We start from the raw sequence: 15,108 nt of genomic DNA on the forward strand, positions 1-15,108 counted from the left end.
GAAAAGAACAAGTGTATACATATAATGTCTAGAATATACATATATACATGTTCAAGTCTGACTAGATTCAAAATGTACAAAAATACGTCCAGAGCTACTACACCAAGTAGCTAAAACACCAAAACGTCCATAAGAAATAAGCTCTATCTGCCAGCTACAGACCTGCCACAAGCCACCAACCTATCCCTGCTCTGCTCCCATACATAGTATGATCATCGCAGTCCAAACCACATGGAAACAACAAGGGTAAGCTAGTGAAAGAAACAACATACATATACATAAATTTAAGAATAGTAGACAGCTACAGCTATCAGAACATCCATTAGCCTAACAACATCAGCTATGTATATATATATTTATAACATCACACATCTCACATCATTCCACAATAACAACAGTACACATCGATAAATAGTAGTAAACACACAATGCGTCGTCACACATATCTGCTCAGAGATCTCCTACAACAGCTCAGCCTTACGGCCTACAACAACTCCTATCAGCACGGAGCACAGCACCGACTTAGCGGCTATAACAACACCACAATAGTGGCTAACAGCACCAACATAGCGGCTATAACAGCACCACAATAGTGGCTAACAATACCGACATAACGGCTATAACAGCACTACAATAGTGGCTAAACACAACATACAGTTCAGCAATAAATAGCACAGCAAAATCAGCATACAGCACAGCCAAGTAGTATTCAACACAGCTTACTACTCATAACTCAACTCATCATTCTAGAACACAACCATATTATAAATCAGCATTTAAAATTATCAATAACAGCCCAGCTCAGCATAGCGAGATACATCTATTACAGCTTAACATCATTTTTCAGCATTTACATCTAGTCAGCACAACATATTTATCAATTACATCTCAGCTCAGCAATCACAACAAAATTCAACAATTATCAGCATATAATTCAGCTCGACTCAAACAATAAAGTTTAGCATTAGCATCACGTAGCACAACTCAGCATTACATCATTAACAACATACTGCACAACACAACTTTTCATCACACGGCATTGGCAACATTAATCAGCATAAACAACATTCAGCACAGCTCATCTTAATAGCACAGCCTATCGTCTTACCGCACATCTAAGCATCTTACAGCAACATACACCTAACACAACTCATCATCATCAAACAACAATTTCAACTAGTCATCACATCATATTCATCAATTTCGACTTAGTTCAGCATGAAACAATATTGTCAACAAATTCAACATATAACTTTACATCCTCATACGCGCCCGACGCACTCATGGTCACGCCTGGCGTGGCACAACCAGAGGGCTCCAGGGGCCAGCGCGCCCGGCGCAAGCGTGCCTGCGCCCGACGAGACTTAGTCAGAGAGTCCAAAGCTCTCTTGCGCCTGGCGCAATACCCGATTGCGCCCAGCGCAGGCCAGGCAGAGACCTCCCTTGGTCTCGCGCCCAGCGCAAACCAAATTGTGCCCAGCGCCCTCGAGGCAGTGACTCCCAAGGAGTCTCACGCCCAGCGCGACAAGGGTCGCGCTCAGCGCAGCACAATAATATCATCATTCAGCTCAATAATCATTCATCACTAACAGCTTAAAACAACATGATCAACACCTAATACGACCCAACCATCTTGTTTACAACTCATCTATCTTGTCAAATTACTCACCCAAACAACAAGAGTACACCTAAGCACCTAAAACAATTTCCAACTTAACCAAATCACTAAATGTGAAATGGCAACCATCACAGCAAACAGCGCATCAGGAGTTATACTACTCCTAACATGCTCATTCTTATCTCATATGAAAGATAATTAAATTTCCTACAACTCTCATGAAGACACCAAATCTTAATTCCTTCATCTACCATGTTAAAAATGATAAAAACCGCAACAGCTATAAACAAAGCTAGCAGCTCGACCCCTCTTCATTAAAACAGCCATATCTGGAGTTCTAGAACTCCTTTTTTGGTGATTCCAACGCCATTGGAAAGCTAAGATCCAAGGCTACAACTTTCATGAAGACCTTAAGACCAAATTCAGTCATCAAGTCCCACCGCTGCAGCTCTCAATCCAGCGCTTTAGCTGCAACTCTCTGCCAGTTCAATTTCCCCTTCCACAGCCATGGCTGCAAATCCATGGCCATAGCTGCAAGTTTCTGCCACTTTAATTTTTCTCCACAGCTATGGCTGCAAAACTACAGCTATGGCTGCAAGTCTCTGCCATCACGTTTTTCCTTCTCACGGCTATGGCTGCGAATCCACGGCTATAGCTGTGGGTTCCTGCAAGTGCATTTTTCTTCCACGGCTATAGCTGTGATTCCACGGCTATAGCTGTGGGTTTCGGAACTTCCAAAAACTCCATGGATTTCAGCTTCGTTTTCACTCAAAACCTCCATGAACTTGCAATCCAAGGAGACCCAAACCATGCTACAACTCAAATGCAATACTACTAACCACATGCAACCCAAAAACATCAACAATCACAACATGCATGCATCCAAAACTCAAGAAAAATCATCAATGTTCAACCTTCCATCAAGAAACCAAAAACCCCAAATTTCCATCAAACCTCGAAACCTCGAAAATGAAAATCTTTCAAACACAACCATCAATCTCCAAGAATTAGACAATCCGTGAGTTTCTAACTCACTCAACAACAACCAACACAAAATCCTAGCTTCCCTTACCTCGGTGAGACGATTCCGAGCTCCGGGAAGAGAAGGAAGAAGAAGAAGTTTGAAGAAGAGCTCCGCACGGTTCAACTAGCAATCCAACACCATTACTCAGCTCCTAAGATCACCACTACCACCCAAGATCAGAGGAAAAAGGAAACAGGGAAAAGAGAGAGTAAAAGAGAATTGAGAGAAAGTGAGTTGAGAGGGAGAAAATGAGAAGAGTGAAGTGAGTAGGGAGAAAGAATATATAAACGGGGTCTCACACTAGACACCATCCAATTGGGGCCCAAGGCCACCAAGTCATAGACTTTCTCATGCTCTCGCGCCTAGTGCCATTCAAACCACATTCGGCATCCAAATCTCTCTCCTCACATTTGGAACAACCGATCCTACTCCTGACGTGAATGAGATAAAGACCCCTGGTTGGAATTGCACCTAACGTCATGAAGGCGCACCCAATGTGATATCAGAATTATGCAATTGCATATCACGAAAATTTCCGCAAGCACCTGAAAATCAAGAAATCCAAAGCATGCACAACATCCAACACTACATACACATTATTTATGACTCAAATTCTAGCTAAAGCAACACATGCAACCATAATTAAAGAAATCACCAATTTCCACTTCCATGAATCCAACCACTCAAGTTCAACATATCCAACCCCAATTCATGCAATTTAAACATATAAACTCATGCAATCCACAACCCATTCAATGAATTTAACTTAACATTCACTAAAACACTTTCTAACTTCCCTTACCTCAACAAGCACACGAAGAAGATTAGGAGAAGAGAAGAAAGTACCGAGTCTTTCGAAGAACTTCGAAAGAAATCAGATAGATTCAAGCTTCTAAACCTAAATCAAAACACAATAAGAAATAAGAAAACTCGGGGAAAGTAGTCACCGATCAAGAGAATGAGAGATTTTCTTATAATCTCTTATCTAATTTAATTTTTATTTATCATAATTATTATTAATAAATATTAATATTTATTAATTACTATAAAAATTGTTTATCATAAATTTAAAATATAATTTATATATTTAAAATATTTATCTATACTTATTTTAAATATAATTTGCATATTCAAATATAGATTTTTTATATATAATTTATAATAAATTTTGATCATGTTATATATATAAAAAAATATTTTTGCATTACATATGCTAAAATACTAGTATTATTATCGGTTTTGAGAAAGTCTCATTTTAAGATTGTTTTAGGTCTAATATTAACAACAATGAATCTAGAAATTTTAAGTTGTAGAGCTAATATTTATATATGATTATAATATTTTTATAATCAATAATTTCAGTTTTGATATAAAATTATTTTTAATTATTGATAATTTTTTTGAAAAAAATATTAAATTTAAATTTAAAAATAAAGACAAAATTTAATAGACCAAAAGATTAGGTAATTAAAATATTTATTTACACACATAAAGATAAAAGGATTTTAATTAGTTATATTTTATACATAAAATATATATATTTTTTATTTCAAATTATAAGAATATATAATTAAGAGAATAAATATAAACATATAAAAAAATTAATGAGGATAATATTTATTTAAAATATAAAATAATTTTATTATATTTAAAATTGTAAGAATAATTTTAACAAGACCCATTGTTATGTTCATGAAGAGATTATTTGTAAGATTACATTCTTGTTTCAAATAATTAGAAGTTTATGTTAAGTTAATGTCCAAGAAGATGTATGGTGAGGCTAAATTATTATCCAAACGGGGAGTTACAAATTTGACACATCTTATGAAGAAGCTACCAATTTATTTTTTGTTTGCAAAGCCGTTGATTTTGATGTACATGTAATAACTTAATTGTTTCTCGTGTTTATTATAATGTGTATGATATTTATTATTTACAAATGATAAAGATAAAGGATTAATGAGATAATTATTTACAAATGATAAAATGTTAGTAGGGTAAGTGTCCTCACTCTCTTTGAAGTAGATCTATCCATCTCTAACAATATATTAGGTTGACCTGTATAAATGCAAGTAGTAAGTATTGTTATATAGGTATTCAAAAGATATAAAGATGGACATTAAATTTGTTACTCACTTGAATATGAGAGCAGATACAAAAACGAGTGTTATGGTATGTACCCTACTTAAATCCTATCCATTACCATCACTAATTTACATATATTTTAAAAATTAAATTAAAATATAAACTATATGTACATAACAATTTAGTTAATAATTTCTATCATTATATATATATTAGTTAAAATAACATATCTTATTTTTTTTACATGAAATATTGTGAATTATTTTAAATCTATTTAAATAATTATAAAATCGTTACTTTTTATTTTTTCTTTTGTTGAGTTTACTTTCAAATAACTATTTTTTAAAAAATTTACCATAACTAGTATTACAATATGTAATATTACAAATTTAAATAAAAAATTATCAAAATTAATATTTAATTAATGAAAAATTATATAATAAATAGCATTAGTATGGATAATTTAATTCTTCATTAGATGCATTAAGCCTATAATATCCATTAATAATAACTTGAGAGAAAAAAAAACATTAATTCAATTATATATAACATTAATATAACTATTAAAGTCAGTTAAATGGTGGAGAGTTAGGATAATATGTACCAAATCTAAGTTCAAATAGGTTATTATTATTATAATTGCTATGAAGAAAGAAAAAATATTAATATGATAATTTAATCCATCATTAAATACAATTAAGGTATTAAATTTAATTATATATGAGTCGGTCTAGTGGTGGGGTTAAAGTAACATGCTAAATCTAAAATTCAAATTTTATTGTCGTAATTGTATTTTCTATGAATATAAAAAATAATAATTACTTATGATCAATTACTATTATTTTTTTAAAGATAATACTGGTACAAAGTATCTATCAAAATGATTAGTCTTTATTAGAGATTGTAAGCATACACAAAATGAAATTAATGACTAAGATTGTAAATGCATAAAGTGAGTATTCTCCTCGTAACATAATTTATTTCATACATATCGTCAAGACTCAAACAATAAACAACTTAATTAAAAGATATAAGTTCCTACCACTTATATCAATTAATTATAAAGTTAAATTCAAATACTTTTTTTTTACATGTTTTATTCGATCACTAGATCTTAATCCCCAATAATATTTCTTTAAGTTTCTAAGACATTAATTTTTATGACTAAATTAAAAATAAAGTATATATATATATAAAGCATATTTTATTTACAAATAAATTTTTAGTTTGATTAATGTTGAAGTTGATTTTTTTAAATAAAATCTCAAATTTGAGTCTTATATAAGAAAAAAAAATTATTAGAAGGGAAACCTTACAAAAGATGATAGGTTTCTTTGGAAATATTAGTTATCAACAAAATTAAAAAATACTATATAATCTAATATAATTATTATATAACATAACATATTATGAAATATTTTAAATTAATTACATACCGATATAATCATCATTTTTAATTATTATTGTTTGTGAAATATATCTTAAAATAACTAATTTTAAAAAAATGACTCAAGTAGTAACTTTAGTCCGTTGTCTCCTTGTAATTAGGTATTTTTTATTATTATGTACAACTAATTAGATAAATGACTTATTGGTTCCTAAATAGTGTTAAAAATGTATATAAAACATTAATATTTGTGTCTTGTTAGTGAATGAAATTAATATTATTGGTGACAAGATAAGAGTGTTGGATTGGGAGGAGAATCAGTGGAGACGGATGCAGATAATGAGTCCGTCACCAATGGAAAGAAAAGCAATTTGAAGACGAGAGTCCTTTGAAATGGCTTCGTTGAAAGCAAGTGTTGATCGTCTCCATTCTCTTTTGGCTTCTGAAACCGACTCTTCAGCCAACGCAACACTTCCTCCCCACAGTGTGTTGTCGTACGCAACTATCCCTCCAATCTTCACCAATCTCATAAGCCTCTCGTGGTAGTTCCAGTAATTGTTCTTGTCAGCGTCAACGAACCCAAAGTCAAAACTCCCTTCGTTCGCACCCTGCACCAAAACATCAATAACGCTTTTTTATTTCATGGGGCCTTTTTTTTCATTCCTTTTAAAAGGTTTACATGAATGCTGAGTAAAGTTATCCACTAAGTGGTGTAGAGATGCATGCTTACATCTTCCAAGAGTTTATCAAGAACTGGTAAAGCTGGAGACTCTATGAAGTCAATCTTGTGTTCTACACCAGCCTTTTTAATGAATGGTAGTCCTATCTCGTAAGCTTTTCTGTCTGGATCCATAGCTATAATCTACACCACGCAGACAATGGAGTTGCTAACATAAAACAAACATATTAAATGTACCAAATAACAACAGAAATTGCAAACCTTTCCATCATGAGGAATGGTGAGTGCTGTGAGGAGAAGAGAGTATCCAGTAAAAACTCCCACTTCAATTGTCTTTTTAGCATTCAACAGTTTCAAGAGCATGGCTATTAACTGACCCGCATCAGGTGCAGCACCCATGAAGCCCCTGAAGAATGAAATTAATAATACTACAGAAAAAATAAAAAATAAAAAAAATAAAAAGTTTCCTTGTGTCTGCTCAAAAGTCAAATTCAATGAAAAGAATGAAGTAATAATGCCTTATACTTCTATTGTTTTGTTTGAGAAATTCTTGTATACATGTATATGGTCCATACATTATCATACAGAGATTTGAAGTGATACTATATAATATGGACATATCAAAATTTGTTGTGTCAATGTCCATGAATGCTTAATTATTAGGTTTAGAAGTGTAGAACTATAGTACAAAGAATAATTACAGAGGATGCTTTGCATTTGCATTTCTTAGCTCTTTGAGGGTCTCTGCTTCTCTTGGGTAAACGCCTGTTTCCAATATGTACTGCCACATAATTGTTGCATCCTTGTGTTAAGTAGGATAAATGGATCTAAGAATTTAAATTTGGAAATTCCAATAAATGTTTTGTTTTTTTATACCTTCAGTAACCCCTCACTCTGCAATATAACTGGATTAGGGAACATTGCTGGCTTTGATGTATTGTCCATTTCTCTGCAACGCACTTACGTTATAAAGTCCTCAAGTCATTAAAAAAAAAAAATAGTTCTACCACATGTTATGATTAAACTTGGTATTCAATACTAAAGTTTCGTGTTGTGGTCGTGCTTTAATTGTTGCTAATTTTCACCATCTTGTTATTGAAAAAAATAGCTTTGACAACTTCATAGGTACATAGATTTCAGTCCATAGTACTTGAGTCATGAATGAGAAACATTGTGGTGGCATATACAAAAGAAAGGGTTGAAAAGAGAGGCATACCTGAATTTCAATGATGATTAGTAGGTATGTGGTAAGCACAAGAGTAGAAACTAAACTCTTAGCAATGCATTGTTTTGGGGTACTCCACAGTTCTTTAATAGTCTGTATTAACATTAGACATGCTTTATTAATTAATATGAATTGCTTGTTTATAATCTTTCAGGCCAATAATGCTTCATCTATTCCTTGTATTTCGTATTTTTGTATTCCGACGATAAAGCATTTCAATCTTGATGCTTCTTTAAGGAAACCGATATTTGCTCATGCATCACCATCTTTTCATGCTCTTTGATCAAAAACATTGTGAAGGACACGTGATTTTAATTTTTCGGGCACAACAAATACGTAAGTCAAGAAGAGGGTTAGAATAGAAACTAAAAACGACCCCAGAAACTAAATCATACTTGGCTGCTTGAGATTTTGAATATTTTATAATGAGATTATAGTTATCTTATTGTAAGAAGTAAACTTGAGAATTAGTTGGAAGAGAACAGAAAAAAGACCACGTAATTTTTTGTCATACTCTTCTCTGCTAAGAGAATTATATTATACAAAAACGGGGTAAAAAAATATAGTACACGTAAATAATGACTCTCACGTTTTAAACGATAATTATGAGTTGAGTGAAGTTCGATTATGTTGGGATTCAAACAAGTCCCACATCGATAAAATAATACAACAAATAACAACTTATATAATACAAACATACTTCAATGATTAAGAGGCCTTTTGGGTGATGACAAAAAGCAAATCCGTGAGGGCTAAGTCCCAAAGCGGACAATATCTCATCATTGTGGAGTATGTTTGTGTAATAACCTTATAAAAATAACTCATAAAATATTCTCTCAGATAAATCATTGTGGAGTATGTTTTTGTAATAACCTTATAAAAATAACTCATAAAATATTCTCTCAGATAAATACCATCAATATAACCCCATCAGAAGCACGTGAATCAACCGTTAAAGAATTATTTTAATTTAATCAGTAATATTGAATTTAAATTCTGAATATGCAACTTAAAAAAAAAAAGTTTTATCACATAAAATGATCTTGATCGACTTGAACATGATTGCATTAATTCGGTAAAAAATACATGTAGTCTAGAGGAAAAAAATTAGTTTATATGAAAGTGTGCGATTCAAGATTGTGTCAAGATTATCCTATATTGTTATAAGAAAGCACATGAAATTTTATTAGCGACCCTTCTTACGGGACAGAAATTGGGCAGCGAAGGTATCATAATCAGGTAGCTTTGGATGGACATGACTGCCCTTCTCCTTAGAGGGAATATCTTTGTTAGAATTTAAAGACATTGAAGCCTGTTCCTTTTCTGGTATCATTGTTTTAGTAAGAGAACTAGAAGGTTGCATTTGCACCCTTGCAGATGATAATGTTAGAATTTCCTCACTTTTAGATACTGAACTTGGCTTAGATGCTGCATGTTCTGCTGATCCATGCTCAGAACTTGCCCAATTTTCCATGAATGAGACCTTCTGTTCTATACTCTCATAAGAAACCCTTGAAGACTCCTCTCCAAGTCCTGCATCAAAAGTCTTAGAAGCCTTGGATAAAGGATCACCCTTCAAACTTAAAAATGTACTAGTACTAGTTTTTGAAGGAACTAACATCCTTCTAGACAAATCACTAGCATGACTAGCAAGAGTGACTGAAATTTGTTCAGGAAGTCCGTTCTCAGAATCATAGCATTCATTTGAGTCCCTTGTGCTTGATTTCTTGTTCGCTTCACCTTGCCTTTTCTGGTAACGTTTCATCACATTCTCATTACTATTCATGTAATGTTCATTGGGTGATGCAACCAGGTTATGTTGTTCTCTTGCATTAGTTTGTTCATTGTGTATCTCAAAACTGTTGCTTCGGATTGTGCTATTAACATATCCAGCAGAAAGATATTTGGTTGAATGAAAAGCATATTCTTGAGGTAATTCACCACCATCAGAAGGACTCTGCCAGTTCCATCCACTTGAATACTGCATTGTTAACTTTTCACGGTTAGAAAGTTCTGCAGCTGCTCTTGCAGCCATGCTTGCACGTTCTGCAGATTCTGCAGCTACCTGTGCAGCAGAGGCAGCATCCTTGAATTCCATGTTCCAATTCTGTCTACCCTTTTGAAAAGCACTCATGTTTCCAAAATCCATTTCTTGACTTCCAGTACCTGTAACAAATTAAAGGACCACAAATATTCAGCTATGTAATAACCATCTTAAGATATTTCTCAAAGTGATTAAAAGAAGTTACCTGAAGAATTTAAACTTGCATTCTTCTCATAAGAATTTTTACATACATCTTTCATTTCTTTAAGTTGATAAGAAGCACTTAAATTAGGAGGTCCTTTTTCATCACCAACAGGTGGAACATGGAGTTGTGGAGGTTCCACATAAGTAGCCTTCTCTAAAGTATTTGGTCCAACCTTATCATATAAATAGTGGCAAATTAATATGGTTAAGCATATTCATCCCTTCATACATATATTGTATAATAGTAATATTAGCGACATTCATTCTAACACTCTTTATATTATTAGTTGAAATTTATTGAAAATCAGAAATTTTGATGAAATTCACATTTCATATAATGAGTCACTTCTAATACAGTGGCAAGACTTACTATAATTTGTAATTTCTAATAAAATTCAATAAAAAAAAAGTGTTAAAAGATTTGTTACTAGCATTCCTCTTTATAATATAATGTAAAATAAACTCGAGATCATAATGAACAAAGCCTACCAGCAAATCCCGACCATTTTCTTCTAATGAGGGTTGCCATTTGACGTTATGTTCCTCAGCTATTGCAGTAAGTATTTTGATCTTGGTTGGACCATCAGGTGCTTTGGTAGACAACTTCTCAACCAACTAGAAGACAATAACAAGTTAGGAAAAGAAAATGATAAGAAATTATTTTTAACATGATCCTCCCAACTGAAGCAGGAAGAGAGACTTGCCAAACGATTTACACCACAGTCGGGACGTAATTCAACAGCTGCTGAGACAAATTCTTTTCCATACTTGGCCATAATTTGCTTCCTCACATTAGCCAGCTCAGGTATGTCTAAACACCTTGGGGTTGCAAATATTACGCTTGAAATTGCTTCCTTCAAATCGATGGGGCAGTTCCTAGAGATAAAAAAATAAACAAGGATAAACAAAGTGACAATGTACACTCACAATAAAGTAACTTTCTAGATTGCAAAGATCAAATATTTTCAAAAAGAAAAACCGCATGCAGTATTATACAGGCGAATTCAATGAGTATTGCAAGATGTAAATCAGGATATAATCAATTTAATTCATCACTATAACATAGACAAGATCACAAAAACACATAAACATATATAAAAGAAAATGTTTGAGCATGGAAAGCCAATCTTATAATTATAAATTAGTATTTAATTATCAATTTTACGATAATACATGAATCATATCTATATATGAGTCATTTGATCCTTTATATATGGATATAACCATGTGCTGAAATTATTTAGATGAATTTTAAATACTTTTGTGATTCAATCGTCGGCATGCGTGCTGCAATAAGTTCACAGTATATCTCAATAAGATTATATGCTCCTATTGTCTTCTCTTCTTTGACTACATGTTCAACCTGAAAGCAAAACGGGAGAAGTCAATGAAAAAAAAAAAAAAAAAAAACAGGTATATAGAACAACCATTGTTTATCATTCATTATTTCCCTTTTACTAGCAAATATGCAGTTATGCACCAATCAACAGCTTCGAAGAAATTACTTTAAAATCAAATATCAGAAGAAAAAAAACTGTCTTTATTATATACTAGTGATAGTGAGAAAAAAAAAAAATGTCTCGTTATAAAAAATAAAATAAAAATGTTGAAATTAAAAAAAGTGTACAATTAACTTTAAAATAATAGAGTAGTTAAACAAATTGGTTAAAGGATAAAAAAAATTAGACACCAAAATAAGATATCTCCTATGTTAATGTTATATATATATATATATATATATATATATATATATATATATATATATATATATATATATATATATATATATATATATAAATAAGTGAAAAGAAAGAAAGTTATAAGTGAGGCAGGCTAGTTATATAAAGTAGAACTCACAAATTTTATAATTTTTTTATAGATTTTAATTAAAAAGAAAGAAAATGTGGTAGAAAATATATTGTTATTGGAAAAAAAAAATCGAGTATGTTCACTCATTTAATTATAAGTTTAGAATGAAAGAAAAGAAACAGTTAACAATCAAATATGAGAGATGTATAACATCTAGTGAGACTGTGAAAAGGTCATTCAACTATAATTTTAATTTTAACTATTCATTTAAATTATACGATTGAGTTTCGCTCCTCTTATTCTCTCACCTCATATGTTCTGAATCAAATACATTTATTATTTTTATATAATATCAGATGATAAGATTAGTATGCTCCAATCCATTCCAATTTAAATTACATTTATTTTTAGATGATTAATTTTATTTTTAATAAATTTAATTTTATCAAAATACATCAAATATAAGTACAAAACAATGTTCTTCAAAATACAAGTTTAAACAAATTCATTAAAATATAAATATAATTTAAAATGTGTATCAATATAATGAAAAAGAAAATAAAAAAACTTGAGTTCGGCTAAAAGTATAATTAGAATGTTTAAAATGTGACTGTGAATTTGTTAGATGATATACCATTTTTTAAATAAGCACAAATTTTCGGTTTTAATTATAGTAAAACAATTTTTCATATCTAAATTAAAATCCGATTTAATCTTGGATATCTTAATTATATTAACATTTCATTTTTCCGAGTGAAACACAAATCCCTTAAATAATGTGTTAGATTTAAGTTTTATTAATGGGAACTTGATTGGGAGGACATCACATTAAAAATCACCACTTAAATCTTCTTATAAAATATAATATAGTTATTAATAAAGTTAGTAAATATTTGACACAAATTAAAAATATATAAAATATATAATTAGTCAATAAAGATCGATTCAATTGGGAAAAAAAAATGAACTTATATATTAAAGGGACGTAGGTTCAATTTCTTCCGATGTAAAAATTTTGTTGGTAAATGTTTTTATAAACACCTATATAGTCTTAAAATTTGTCTGACTCTAATGAATTCTTGAAACTCAACTTATCTAAATTTTTAATTATAATATATATATATATATGTGTGTTTAAAAATAATTAAGCACAATAATAGATATTCTTATTGTTAAGAAATAAGAACAAAAAATACTTTTTCATGTAAGACTACATTAAAAAAGAATAAGGCAATTGCATTTGTTGGAATTTGCTCTAAGAGTAATTTAGAATAAAATAATTTATTTGTATCTAAGAAAATTAAAATTATAACATTTTAACTCTTTGTAGAAAAAGTATATAGATATTAACATAAACTCACATTTTTTAAAAAATAGTATATTAACAAGTTACATTTTCTCTTGTGTGTGTAACAAGCTACACCTTTGAATATATTCTGAGAGAAATGTATGCTAATATACTTGTTCTAAAATTTATGTTAGTGTATCAACCAATGTGGCATTTGTTGTTTATAAATAAATGAATAAAATGTAACACTTTTGAAAATAAAAAAGTAATATATTAAATAAATCATGTGAATCAACATTAAAATTCAGAATTTTGATCTATGGAAACGAAAGAAAAAAATAATAATAACCCGATAAATTAGAATAAAATAAAAATGAGAGACAGAAAGAACATAGAAGGTGAGAAAAGTTGAGTAATGGATAATAAATAAAGAGAAAATGTAAAATGAAATTGAATAGAAAATGATAATTAGCCTTACCCGGACTCTAGCAGCGTGGTTGTGTCCAGAATGAAGCAACTGCGCCACTTCCCTCCGAAGTTGCTTCACGAGGGATTCTGTCTTTATCTTCAAAACTTTTATCCGTGAAACCGATAGCTTCAATGCGATTTTGCTGCAGATTAAGAATAGTGAGTCAAAATGGAATGCTTCATGCAAACTATTTCTCTCTTTCCAAAATCAAGTTTAGTTTCGTACCACTTTGCGGACTTGAAGCTTCTATGATGCAACATGGCTTGGCTTGGCTTCGAATGAAGGAGAGAGACCCTGTTTTAATGGTTTATTTCACTGTCCTTTGAGCAAATCAAATGGTTAACAAAAGGATACAAGCCTTTTGTATACCTATAACAATGTTTACTAGTAGTTATCAAATTCAGAATCTTTTTTATTATATTCCATAATCATAACCTTTAACCTTTCTTATTCCGTATCGTTTTTTTTTTTTTAATCTACATCACCCTTTTTTTTACTGTCAGCATTAATTGGAGAATTTAGCACAACCTCGCCGGCCTTATCACAGTCAGAGAGCAAAAACATGCTATCACAAGTCATTGCCTCTTCTTTTTATTTTTTATTTTATTTTATTTGGGATGGCTTCAATTGGAAAACAGCACCAAAGAACTTGGGACTTGAATACTGAATAGTGAATACTCTTGTTGCTTGAGTAATAAAAAGGTCTTCCTTTTTTCCCTCAATTTCACTAGTAACTTTATTATTTCATAAATTATCTTTATGAGAAGCATGAATAGTTTATGTTATTAATCACGATCAACAAGTAGATATCCAATTTCATGGCAACGTGTGACTGTTGATACCCGATTTAGTGCATGTTTAGTTACACGTCCAAAATATAATTTAGAGCAAAAATCACGTCTAAAACATAAAAGCTATAATTGATAGCTTCCATTCTAACGTGAAAAATCTAAACCAAACACACACTTAGACTAAATGCTCCTCAAAAATACTGTATGGTGACGATTCAACTCTTGAAACTTCATGTGACATTCAACGATCGTGAGTAAGTGTAGCACTTGTGTAGATCTTGTTTGACCACGATCTAACAATTAAGTAAATCTGTTTTCCCTTGTATATCATTACAAGGTCAAGGTAGCACAAATAAACTTCCTTACAGAAAATCAAGCGGAACATATACCACTTCCTGGCCAAAATACGTCTTTAATTATGCGTATCGCACATTAATTTATGATCAAAATTATGGTTTAAAAAATCTAGAACAAGAAAAAGATAT

At 31.2% G+C, this 15,108-nt stretch overlaps 2 protein-coding genes across 3 annotated transcripts; both read right to left on the reverse strand.

Moving 5' to 3' along the window:
• Positions 1–6,302: 6,302 nt before the first annotated feature.
• LOC109799752 (putative caffeoyl-CoA O-methyltransferase At4g26220) lies at positions 6,303–8,141 on the reverse strand. 2 transcript variants are annotated; one of them, XM_020360372.3, is made up of 6 exons: positions 8,010–8,141; positions 7,670–7,742; positions 7,495–7,574; positions 7,055–7,199; positions 6,845–6,976; positions 6,303–6,722 (listed from the first exon to the last, which is right to left on the reverse strand). In XM_020360372.3, exons 2-6 carry the CDS (start codon positions 7,736–7,738, stop codon positions 6,432–6,434), a joined length of 717 nt encoding a protein of 238 aa, XP_020215961.1. In that variant the 5' UTR covers positions 7,739–7,742; positions 8,010–8,141; the 3' UTR covers positions 6,303–6,431. The 2 variants fall into 2 exon arrangements, with proteins under 2 accessions (XP_020215961.1, XP_029127348.1); XM_029271515.2 differs by having other exon boundaries at positions 7,670–7,752; positions 8,010–8,134.
• Positions 8,142–9,052: 911 nt separating this feature from the next.
• Positions 9,053–15,056, reverse strand: LOC109799482 (uncharacterized). Its single transcript, XM_020360054.3, has 7 exons — positions 14,058–15,056; positions 13,842–13,974; positions 11,526–11,629; positions 10,971–11,142; positions 10,756–10,881; positions 10,268–10,439; positions 9,053–10,184 (listed from the first exon to the last, which is right to left on the reverse strand). Exons 1-7 carry the CDS (start codon positions 14,090–14,092, stop codon positions 9,205–9,207), a joined length of 1,722 nt encoding a protein of 573 aa, XP_020215643.1. The 5' UTR covers positions 14,093–15,056; the 3' UTR covers positions 9,053–9,204.
• Between the last annotated feature and the right edge of the window lie 52 nt (positions 15,057–15,108).

The sequence above is a fragment of the Cajanus cajan genome, chromosome 2 (genome assembly GCF_000230855.2).
Source record: "Cajanus cajan strain Asha chromosome 2, NIPB_CcT2T_4, whole genome shotgun sequence".
NCBI classification, from domain to species: domain Eukaryota; kingdom Viridiplantae; phylum Streptophyta; class Magnoliopsida; order Fabales; family Fabaceae; genus Cajanus; species Cajanus cajan.